This window comes from Ambystoma mexicanum, chromosome 8 (assembly GCF_040938575.1).
Source record: "Ambystoma mexicanum isolate Mex_15411 chromosome 8, UKY_AmexF1_1, whole genome shotgun sequence".
NCBI lineage: Eukaryota > Metazoa > Chordata > Amphibia > Caudata > Ambystomatidae > Ambystoma > Ambystoma mexicanum.
Genome location: NC_090929.1, coordinates 1,081,789,534 through 1,081,801,778, shown reverse-complemented (window position 1 = coordinate 1,081,801,778; position 12,245 = coordinate 1,081,789,534). Strand labels below are relative to the sequence as shown.

The 12,245-nt window shown below is 49.5% G+C and overlaps 1 protein-coding gene across 6 annotated transcripts in view; it reads right to left on the bottom strand.

The window, feature by feature from the left end:
• UBR4 (ubiquitin protein ligase E3 component n-recognin 4) overlaps nt 1-12,245 on the bottom strand; it is a 2,945,062-nt gene that overhangs the window by 527,902 nt on the left and 2,404,915 nt on the right. For all 6 annotated transcript variants that reach the window (XM_069611069.1, XM_069611071.1, XM_069611072.1 and 3 more), the window contains one exon: nt 11,586-11,676. In XM_069611069.1, coding sequence (XP_069467170.1) covers nt 11,586-11,676 — 91 coding nt within the window. The remainder of the gene's footprint in view (nt 1-11,585; nt 11,677-12,245) is intronic.

Sequence of the window (12,245 nt, the reverse complement as noted above, 5' to 3'; positions counted from 1 at the left end):
GAACTTTGAGTTGGCTGCCATCACGAAGAGGTTAATTCGGGGTTGACCCCACTTGTTGAAGTGAAAGGACACTTGATCCCGACGAAGCTCCCACTCATGACAGGGCCTGTGGAGGCCCGCCAGATGCCGTTTGACAACAGGGTTAGCAGAGGAGAAAGACCCTCCTCCAAGTTTCTGTAGGCTCCTATGGCTGCCAGATAGGTGTGGCATGTGTCCACCAGAGTCGGCCCATTTGCTCTTATATTGGCTCCTAGTAGCTTTGCTTCTGGCACCCTGTATGATCTCCAGGTTAGCCTGATATAGGCTCAGGTGTTTTAGTGTGACCTGCTCAGGAACCACGCTGCGAGAGCTAGCTTGTGAGGAGCAGGGTGGAGTACCATGCCCCCGTGCTGGGTCAGGAGAGGAGCTGGACCCAGCAATAGGTGAATGGGGGGGGGCTGTCCAATAGGCTGAGCAGCTCAGAGAACCACGGTCTCTCTGGCCACCAGGGAGCTATCAGAATGATGCTGAGGTGACAAGATTCCTTTATCCTGCAGTTCACCCTGTGTACCAGGGTTATGGGAGGGAAGGTGTATGACGTCATCTAGTTCCATTGTATCTGGAATGCGTCGCCCAGGGAGCCTGAGCCATGATCCTGCCAGGAGGCGAACTATTGCCATTTCCTGTTGTGCCGAGAGGCAAGCAGATCCATTTGGGGTTGCCCCCAACTGAGGAAGTACTCTTTCAGGACCAGGTTGTTCAATTGTCACTCGTAATTGTCCGCCCCCAGTCTGCTGAGTCTGTCCGCCTTCAGGTTGGACTCCTCCGGGAGGTGGACAGCGGTGAGGTAGATTATGTTCTCCAGAGCCCATTCCCACATGCTGACAGCTTGGTTGCACAGCGGAGGGGATCTGGTACACCCTTGCTTGTTGACATAGTACATGCTGGTGGAGTTGTCCGTCTGGATAACTACTGTCTTTCCCTCTATCAGAGGAAGGAAGGCCTTGAGGGTCAGCAATACGGCCTTCAATTCTAGCCAGTTGATGTGGGACTCCTGTTCCTGTCGAGTCCAGACTCCATAGACGCTGTGACTGTCCAGCGTGGCTCCCCAGCCTTCTAGGGAGGAGTCCGTGGTGACTGTGACCTGCGGTGGAGGCTGCAGGAAGGGCTTGCCCTGCCACAGGTTGTAATCCGCAGACCACCACATGAAGTCTGGGTGGAGAGATGTAGGAATGTCGACAGGCTCTGCTTGGGATCCCCTCTCCTGATTCCATGAGGCTGCGAAGTGCAATTGTAATCTCCTCATCTTGAGTTTTGTGTGGGGTACGGCCAAAACAACCGCTGCCATAATACCCAGCAGGTGTTGATACCACCAGGCCAAGGTCACTGTCCTGGAGAGGAAGTGAATAGGGGCTCTCTTGATAGCCATGATCTTGTCCTCCGAGGAAAAAACTCTCTCAGAGTCGGTGTCCCAGATGAGGCTCAGGAAGGTCAGGCTCTGCATGGGTTGCAGCTGAGACTTCTTTGAGATTGATCGTAAACCCAAGGTCGTGGAGAGTACCCATAAGTAGGGAGGCGGTGTGGAGAACACCCTCCTGAGTTGAAGCCCTGACAAGCCAGTCCAGGTATGGGTACACGTGGTGGCCCTGGACCCAGAGGAGGGCTGCCACCGCATTCGTCAACCTGGTAAATACCATGGGGGCTGAGATGAGGCTGAAGGGTAGCACCTTGTATTGGAAATGGCAGCCCATGAAAGTGAACCATAGACAGGAACTTGTGGCTACCAAATAGGGACCTGTAGATACACTTCCTTCAGATCCAGGGAGCACATGCAGTCTCCCCTGTTCAGTGTCTCCGTAATGAGTGCTGGCGTAACCATCTTGAATTGTTGTAGAGGAAGGGAGAGGTTGAGGGTGGAAAGGTCCCACACAACTCTCAGGCCAGACTGGTTCTTCTGTATGGTGAAAATCCTGGAATAGATGCCCAAACCTCGCTGGGAGGCTGGGACTTCTTCCAGTGACTGGTTCTCGGCGATCGAGCGGATCTCTGCCAACAGAGTTGCTGTCCCAATCTGTGGGAGAGGAGGGGAAGAGGGAGGAGAGGAAGGGATCAGTTGGCACCCCGTGGATACTAGAGAGGATCCAGGGTTCTGAAAAATGTTGGTGCCAAAATTGCATGTGGAAGGCAAACCTGCCCCCCACTGGAGACACGTGGACCCGAAGGGGAGTGTCATGCCTTCTTTCCCTCTGCGGCTGTTGAGGAGGAGGGGGATTGGAAAAAGCCCTTGCCCCCCTAACTCCCTTTTGTTGTTTCCTCCGGTGCCGACTCAGGGAACGGTCAGGTTGTCTGGTCCTCCGTTCTTGGAAGCCCCAGAACCCTCCAGATGCCCGCTTCTTGTCGGAGCGTTGATGTGACTGGGTGTATGCCTTGGGCGTGGCCTTCGTAAGAATAAAGACTTAGCGGTTTGCGAGCTGTTCTTTTTTATCTAATTCTTCATCTGTGGTGGAGGGCAAGAGGTCGCTACCCTCCGATGGAAGGTCCAATATGCGTTCCTGGACGTCGGGGTTAAACTTAGTAGCCCAGAGCCAGGCCGTCCTTCTCGTGTCCGTGGCAATGCATATGGCCCAGCCAGAGGTATCGATGTGGGCCACTGCGGAGTCCATGATGTCCTGCGCTACCAGCCTGGCTTCTCCTAATTCCACCTTGAAGCAAGCTTGGCTGTGTGCCGGAAGTTCCGGGAGGAAGTCCGCAATTTCCCACCAGAGCTTTTGGTTAACGGCTGCAAGCATGTCATCAGCGTTGGCTTGACGCAGGTGCAAGGAGGGGTTGGAGTACAGCTTTTTCCCGTAAGCCTCCAAGATCTTCTACTCCTTGCCTAGCAGCGTTGAAGACTAGGAAGCCAAGAACGACTGAGGCTTAGTAAAGTGATGCCGCTGCCATCACTGAAGAGAGCGGATGAGAATACGCCGAAAGCAAGAGGGTATCCCACTCTATATGCCTGTACTTGGTGTCGAGCCATTGATTAACAGGCTGGGCAGAGTGCGGCTTGAGCCACCCCCTTTTGTCCAGGGCAACAACGTCCTTCTGCATCAGGGTCCCCGTCTTGGTATGGGGTCTTAAGGTTCGACCTCGGGCTGAGGAAGGCCCAAATACTCTACCAGTGCTGCCAGGCGTTCGTGGAAGGCCTTGGCTGAAGATGGCGTGTCGGGGTCCTCCTCCTGGTCTGTGTCCACCTGAGTGCTCAGAGGATCTGGAGCTGGCGGAGGAGTACTGGGCGCCATAGGCTGTGGTGTGTAGACCGGAGCCGGTGGCTGCTGAGGGGGCTGTTGTGGAACTGCCAGCGGGGGTGCCGGAGTCGGAGAAGCCGGCAGGGGCAGCGCTGGGGCCTGAGGACTGGAGCCAATGGAGGAATGACTATGGATGCTGGTGGGAAGGCCGGAGGGAGCATGTCCCTGATAGTATCCCGAAGGATGGCCCCATCTGGGGGGGTTCGCATCAGCGCTAGAAACCTTTCGAAGAACCGGTCTTCGGAGGCTGAAGAGGTGGGAGGTGATATTGACGGAGTGGCTGCGTGCTGCTGGAGCCAGGGCACGCTCTTTCAGAGGTGCAGGGGAAACCTGCCCTACGCTGCTGATGGATAAACTGTAGGCCACGTACCCCGGTTGACACCAGTCCCACCTTTTGACTCGCTCTTCCACCCGATCTGCTAGAGGGGGTATCGTACGAGAGGCCATCTTGTCTGGCGTGACAACCATTTTGTCGAGCTGCATGCCACGTGCCAAAGCCGTGGTGCCTGCCTCATCGGTCCCAGCCCCGTCCAAGAAGCTTGGTGTTGGAACATAGGGCCTATCCCGCACCTCAGGCCTAGACCTGGAAGGCTTATTGCCCTCGGCCGAACTGCCGGTAGTAGGACGTGCCCCCCGGGAGTAACCCCGGAAAAAAAAAAACTTGTGGTCCCTCAGCACTGGCACCGGAAGGATCCGGAGACCCCTCGGCCGTAAGGACATTTGTCTTTGTGACAGAGGACTTTTTGGATGTTTTGCAAGGGATGAGGTGGAAAAGAGTTCTAGGATGGCTTTATCTATTCCTAATATGATTCATTTGCCATGAGCTGGGATTATTACTGCTGTCGTTTAAATGGCATTGGTGCCTCCTCTCCAACTATGGTAAAATGTTATTCCCTCTGCATGCATCCCTGTATGAGGATTTGGCTTCTATGATCACTGAAGGTCCTCCACCATCTTTTTTGAAATTTAGAAATAAGATGGATGCAATATTGTCTGCAACTATGATTTCTAAGGAAGACTTAATAATGGGTCTTCCTTCATGTAAACTCAAATTCCAACGATATTATTGGTGTCTCCAGGTTGATAGAATAAATAAAAGTAAATCATTTTATGAATATGATAAATGTATGCGCCAGTGGGGACAACGTGCTAAGTACCTTGAGATTTATCCTTGTAACAAGGCTAGGCAAATGTATTTGAGACTTAGTTTGAATCAACTGTATACCAATGAAAAATGTATGACTTGGTCTCGTGCCAAAGAATCTAAAATTGCGGACAATGTAGATTCTGTGAATGTGTGAACGTCTTAGAAAGACTCAAACATCTAACAGTTTATTGTACATATTTTGAATCTGCTAGGAGACAAATACTGGGTGCTCACCTTTTTTCTGATTCTAGTTTAAGCAGAGAAAGTTTGTGGCAAAGATGCACGTGGGGAAGGAGTCCATCCCTGATTCTTAGTCTAACAAAATTTATAAGGCGCATAGATGAAGAACTGCTAGACAAGAGACGAACTGTTATGATTTAGAAAAGTGAATAATCTTAGGACATCAACCATCCAATGCTTGAATTGGACAGCCACCTGGCCAGGTGATAATATGGTTAAGTTGAATCCACCAATTATTTCTATGAAGTATCTATGTTGATACTAGAATGAGTATCTGCCTACTGATTTCTATCGCTATGATGATTCATGCTTTCTCTCCTTTTCCTTTTTAATTGCAATTTGTTGATTTGATCTGGATACCATATGTGTTAGCATTTTGGTATTTTAAAACTTTAAGTTTGAATAATATTAATAGGAATGTTTTTGTGATTATGAAGTATTGTTGTTTTATGTAATATGATTCGAATTTTCCGAAATATGTTTTATTCAATATGTATGTATTTATGAAATCATGATATTGTAAAGATATTTTTTTTACCATATACAATAAATAGATTTTAAAAAAATAAGGGCAGTAGCTGAACTAGCCTCGCTACGTTTGCTGGTGTGAGAACCCGAGAGGTTCCTCCCAGCTGGGCGCTTCCTTGGAAAGGAGTCGCCCTTACGGGGTGCAAAGGTAAATAGAGGCCTTGAGTCCTTTAGGTCCTCCAGAGGTGACTTCTGGAAGAGCTCCCTCCACCTAGCTAGCTGGTTCTTCAGTGCACGTGGAGTCAGCGCGTTGCACACCGAACAACCTTCCCAGCTGTGGTCGAGGCCAAGGCAGAGGAAGCAAAGGGCGTGGGGGTCGGATGTAGGGAAGAGCCCCTCGAAGGCTGGATACATGCTGAAGCCAGCTGAAGTCGACATGTGCCGGGGAGGAGCGTGGCGTCAGAGGACCAAGTACCTAATTGAAAAGAAAAAGACAAAGATATAAGAATATCCGGGGAAGAGCATTTGGTATTACATAGCCGAAGCCAAATCCAGGAGCGCTGGTGAATTTGGCCTGTTCCCATCAATGCGGAAAAGGGTACTGAGGAGTGGCGCCGGTGGGCAGAGTCAGGCGAGCGCGTGCTCCCAGTGCTGCGCCCCACGCACCTCTAAATTTAAAGGGGAAGAAGATTTTTCTGGTGAAAAAGGTTTTGCCTTGCGTCCCTCGCAAGGGACGCCCATACAGTATGGAGGAAAGGGGACGGGACGTATGAGTACATGGTGGCGTTCTCTGCGAAAATCCACACCACCTTTCCTACAATTGAGGCAGGAATGATTTAAGGGCCCAGAAGACGGCACAGAGCTCCAGGACATTGATGTGAAAGTCTTTATCCTCTGGAAGCTAAGGGCCTCTGGCATGCGACTGTTAGGTGTGGGCCCCCCACCCTTGGGGACCGGGGTCTGGTATGGTGGAATCTGAAAAGGAGCTCCCTCCGTCAGATGCGGGTGCACTCCACACCATCGTAGAGCTTTTTCGGAACTGCTGGTTGAGGGCGTTCCAATCCATCCAAGAGCCTGTGACCTGCAGCCACCGCGCATCCAGGAACTGCTGAAGCGGTTGCATCTGCAGCCTGCAGAATGGAACGAGGTGGATGCAGGAGAACATCAGGCCCAACAGCGGCTTGATGGCTCGAACTGTCGCGGATTGCACAGATGACTGGCGCTGTACCTTCCCCAGGATGGCTGTCACCTTCCCCTTCTACAGCGTAGCCAGGCATGCAACCATGTTGAGACGGGTGCCCAGGAACAGAGCGTTCTGCGATGGCTCAACGTAGGACTTCAGATAGTTGATGGGAGAATACAAGCCTCGTGAGAAGGTGAAAGGTCTCCGCAGTGTACTGGATTGCCAGCGCGTGGGAGCATATGAGCCAGTCGTCCAGATAAGGGTAGACGTGGATGCCCTTGAGACATAGATGCGCCAGAGCCAAGCACTTCGTGAACACCCTTGGTGCGGATTTTAGGTCGAAGGGCAGGGCCTTTAACTGATAGTGCTGTCCCTAGACCATAAACCTCAGAAACCTTCGATGTTTCAGATGAATAGGAATGCAAAAGTAACCGTCCTTAAGGTCCAAGGTGGCCAAGAAATCCCCTCCTCCAGCTGGTCAAGCAAGTGCAGCAATGTGACCATTCCGAACTTCTGGCATTTCAAATACTTGTTGAGGCCCAAGCTCATGATTAGCCGCCACCTTGCTGACTTCTTGCATACCAGAAAGTATCTGGAGTATACTCAGGAGCCCCAGAAGCGCTGAGGGACAGGCTCTATAGCCCCCTTTCTTAACATGGCCTGAACCTCCTGCAGCAGTTGGGCCATGTGAAGTTCTTGACGTGCCACAGGAGGAATGTGAGGACACCTTTGTTGGAATTCCATGGAGTGCCCCTGACAGGTGAGCCCCTGACAGAGAACATTTAGCACCCATTTGTCCGTGGCGATTGTCTTCCACTTGACAACAAAGTTTGCTAGCCGGCCGCCCACTTGTGTGCGAAAGTGGGGGCCCGGATCCACGGCCGGTTCAGGCCTGCTTAGGCGCCTGCGTCCTGGCCTGTGGGCAACAACAACGCTGCTCTCCACCGCTGAAGGCTTGCGAGCAGCCCCTTTAAACTTCCTGGGTGGTAGAGCAGGAAGGCTGGCAATAGGTACCCCTTGGAGGATCTGTCTGACTTGCCTCTGTCTCAGTGTCCCAAGAGAATGTTTCCTCTCTGTGTCGGACTTAATCAATTGGAGCATCTTGTCCAACTTCTTTCCAAACAAACTGTCACCATCAAAAGGCATTTCCACCACCTTGGACTGGACATCCACATTGATGTCTATAGCCTTCAGGCAAACTTGGCGGCGGAGGGCTACCCCATTGCCCATCTGGTGGAAGCCTGCGTCCGAAAAATCTTACGCCACTGTGATGGCATGGTCCGAGGCCACCTCGCCCTCCTGGAACAGGGCCAGGGCATCAGCCTTCTTGTCACCCGGCAGAAAGTCCAAGATTAGTCCCATCTTATTTCAGAGCTCCCGGTCATACCGGGACAGGATTGCCACGGCATTGGAGGCCTTGACAGTGGAAGCCATGGTGGAAATGATGTGCTACCCCATTGCATCAAGCTTTTCCCCCTCCTGGTCCGGAGGCACCATGGAAACTGACGATGGGTTCGATGAGGTGGCGGAAGACACCACAGAGTCTGGAGATGGCTGCGATCTCAAGCACTTGGGGGCCGGGTCTGGGACCATGTACTACTTCTTCAGCCTGTCTCTTTTCAGAGGAGCAGTAATTGGAGTCTTCATTGGGGCCAAACCCTCCTCCCAGACATCGTCCAGCAAGGGGACCGAGATGACGCCTGATGTTGAAAATGCAACCCTTCTTTCCTCTTCTTCTCCGGCACCAGATTTAAGGGAGTGGATGCCCTAGATCATAGCATGAAAAGATGGCAACCTCGTCCGGAGGCGACGCCCTGGTGAGATCATCAGCACCAAGTGGCTCCCCGTCCGCTGGGATATAATCACCATACTCATCCATAAGTGTTGCTGTCGTGTCCGTGTAGGTGCATGTTGGCTCCTCCACCAGTGGAGTTAAAGGCCTCTGGGGTCTTGTCGGGTGCAGAGGCGCCGGCTGGGGCTTCAACCCTGCACGGCTAAGTTGCAACCTACAGGCTAGGTAGATACCTTGGTCTTGGAGGACTTCTAGCTGGTGGCATAGGAGGGCTGTGGACTGGGCCAGGCACGGGGGCTGCTGGCAACCCCTATTGTATCTCAGACAGTAGGGTGTGTATAGTCAGAATGTCCAGTGACATGTCCCTGGGCACTGGGTGAGGTACAAATGGAGCTGCTGGCAATGGCTCTGGCTGAAGCGCTTTGGTCGATCAACCCAAGACCACTCCTGGAACATGGAACCAAGACCACCTTCATGATCTGAAGAGTAGCCTTCTGGCAAATGGTCATTGTTGGAGCTTGCATAGATGTGCGGGGACCTTCTTGGGGACCCCATCGGCATCGTCTGGGATATCCTCACCGACCTGGGGAGGAAATCGATGGCAGGCAGCCGCTCATTGACCTGGCCCGAATTCTTCGGTAATGAGGCGGCGATGGGCACCTGCACCCTGACAGCCCTGTCGCTATGGTCGTTGACAGACCTGGCACTGCAGCCGGAAGTCATGGAGGCAGAGCCACCTGTGGGGTAGCTGTCGTCTTGACCGTAGACACTATGGTAGTTGTAGGATCTCGCCTCAAAGTAATGATGGTCGTCGACGGAGCGGTCTATGGAATCGGAAGCAGGTGAGGTCGTCGACGGAACTGTGGTTGTCGATGGGGCAACCGTCGAGGAAGTTGGTTGTGCTGGAAGACGAAGTAGTCGTCAACTGGGCTTTTGGATAGGTTACCTGAAAACCTCTGCTTCATTGCCTGGTCCTTGGACAAAGATTTGTGCTTCGAAGGGGTCAAAGACTTCCTCACAGAAGGCTCCCTCCCAACTGGTAGGCTCACTGTGGAATGAAGATGGAGATGGGGAACAAAACTTGGCCAAACTAGGTCCCGCAGCCACGGCTACCGTAGCAGGATCATCAGCACAATTTTAAACCGTCTTTTGGATCCCCCGGAAAGTTGCATCCTCAAGGGACCTCAACTTCTTATTATCAGAGAGAGCACGCTCATGGGACCGGCCGGTTCTGTGCAGGGAATGACTGCACCCAGGGGCTGAGTCAGAAGCTTCTTCGCCGGGAATCTGCTGCAAATCTCGCATCCGTCCTCATTGTTCTCTAGATGCAGGCAATATAGGCACTTGAGGTGCCAATCCTCGACATAGACGTTCCTCAGTCCAAATATCGCACAGAGTTTGAAGAGACTCTTCTCAGACATCTTTGAGATGCGAAGTAGGCCCAAGCCTGGGCCTTCAGAAACTCGAAGAGAAGATTGGTGATGACGGTAGATCTTTGCCGACAATGGGTGCCCACTGCCGGAAGTCTATCGACAGACGCCGATGGAAGGATTTGGAGAAAAAATAACAAATTTACTTGAAAAAACTGCAAATACTCGAAGATCAAGACGAGAGGATGCCCAACACTGAAACAGGCGGTAAAATCTGGAGATGGCAACCAGTGGTTGAGGTTAGGGAGACGACTGTCATTGGATAGGGGCAGTATGACTCTAAGGACAGTGATTGGTTATAGAGGAGAAATGCAGTTTTCAGGCTAAAGCGTAACTGCTTTTTTTTTTAATAGAGAATTTCCAGCCTGGCAATGGGGAATTTTCATGAGCATGTGAATCCACGCCAGACCCCATGCTGGAGAATGAAGGATCCGTGCTCAGTAGTATCACACACCATACCACATTGATGAAGCCTTACCAGCCAAAATATAAGTGTCTAGCCTCACACCTAAAAAGAAAAAGGTCTTCAGACTTGGCCTCTGGACCCAATGGACAAACCTAAACATAGATGAGACAGAGCTGGGATATATGGACCCAACATTACTGTAGTATCAGGTCTCTGAATTAGTCTTGTGTCTTGATAAAAGCAATATGAAAGTTGTGGGGCACGATTGCTGCACCAGCTAGAGATGCTCTGGTTGGGTGTGTGGCAGATTTCTTATATTGACAACACAAAAAATAAATAAATAAATAAAAATATTGATACTTTATTAACTCGCTTGTTTATTGTGAATTTGATGCAAAGGTTCCTCAATGAAATGATAACTTCCCACAATTCCTCATAAAGTAATACAATTATCCTCATAAAATGATAAATTCCTCTACACGTGTTTCACCACTGTAGTGCAGTGGCTCACCAGGAGGGATACAAGGTGGATAGTGTACATCAATTTGTTTCTGATATGATAGCTATTGCATACATTTTCATAATGGATCAGGACTTTGGTGAATCTAGTAAAAACGAAAGTATAATGTGAAGTAAAAGTGATGCATAGATCCACTACCAAAGTGTAACTTACATAGGTTTTAGAATACATTTAGAAAGATACCCTAATGGGGGGAGGCAGTTTCACAGTTGTCAACTTTGAAACTGCCTCCCCCCATTAGTGTATCATTCCATCGTTAATTAGAAATATTCAAAAATGTGTTTCTTTATCTTTAATTTATAATTGTATAACTCTGAAACTGCCTGTCCCCCCCCCCATTAGTGTACCTTTTGCCTTTGAAACTATAGGCACTTTATTGTTTTTTTAGGGCCATCCAACACGAAGGATTTTGCTCTGTTCACTGCATCTCACCCGAAGGGCCATCCAACACGGAGGACTGCCCCCTACCTCTTTTCTACATTACAAATGCTAGAGCTACAGAGGGTGAGTTGGCATAACAATGTATTCTAAAACTGATGTAAGTTCACCAAAGTCTTGATCCATTATGAAAATGTATGCAATAGCTATCATATTAGAAACAAATTGATGTACACTATTCACCTAACATCTGCATCCCTCCAGATGAGCCACTGCAGTACAGTCGTGAAACAAGTGTAGAGGAATGTATAATTTTATGAGGAAGGATTTATCACTGAATGAGGAGGAATGTATTACTTTATGAGGAATCGTTGGAATTTTTCATTTCAATGAGGAACCTTTGCTTCAAATTCACAATAAACTAGCGAGTTACCAAAATGTCGATTTTTGTGTTGTCAATATAAGAAATTTGCCACACACCCAACCAGAAAATCTCTAGCTGGTGCAGCAATTGTGCCCCACAACTTTCATATTTCACAGTGGTAATTGTGCAGCCCCAATACTTGAGGCTGCATGTTTCCGACAGCGACATCCAAAAAACAATTGATCCTTTCGACAAAGGTTTGCATTATGCCTTCATAAAAGTAACCAGACCCTCCGGAGGAAGAAATGGTCTAGGAATCCAAACCTGAGGATACAAGCATAATAATCACAGTTTAATAGTTGTTAGCATGCACACGTGCAAAAACACTTACCAGGTCTGGGTTAGCCCAATGTCCTTTCAGTGCTCCAGACACCTTCCCAATGATTAAATCGTTTAGCTGCTGGGTGGCTTCTGGATTGTCCCTAAATATGGAAAAAACCATTAGACCAAACAGCCCACATTACGCAGTCTAAGTATTAAATGCAAATCCATTTCCACATTACACCATAAAGCCTTATAAACTTTCTCTAAGAGCCTCCTTCTCATCAGTAACGAAAACCCTCTTTTTAAGGACAATGTGATTTTCCAAAATTAGAAAGGGATCATTGGCACCCTATGAAATGTAAAGGGAAAACTGATGCAACTAATCTCATGGCCCTTGCTGCATTTATTCAGAAAATCTGTTTTGTTGTCAATGTGGACACTGTGTCCTTGAATGGTGACATGACAGATCATTTTAATTGAAAACTGGCAAGAAGAATTAAGTATCAAACCCTTCAACTTGAGAGGATCACTAACAGCATGTAAGAATCATTTATGCCAAGAAGTGAACCTATACATAGAGACCCACATTCTACTCTCAGCTTCCAAATGTGACATGCATAATTACCTACGTAGCACATCTTATGATGCTAGCATACACTGCATAATTAAGAACTAGGGAGATAGCTCAGTTAGTTAAGGGCTCATTTCAGGTATATGTGTACTATCT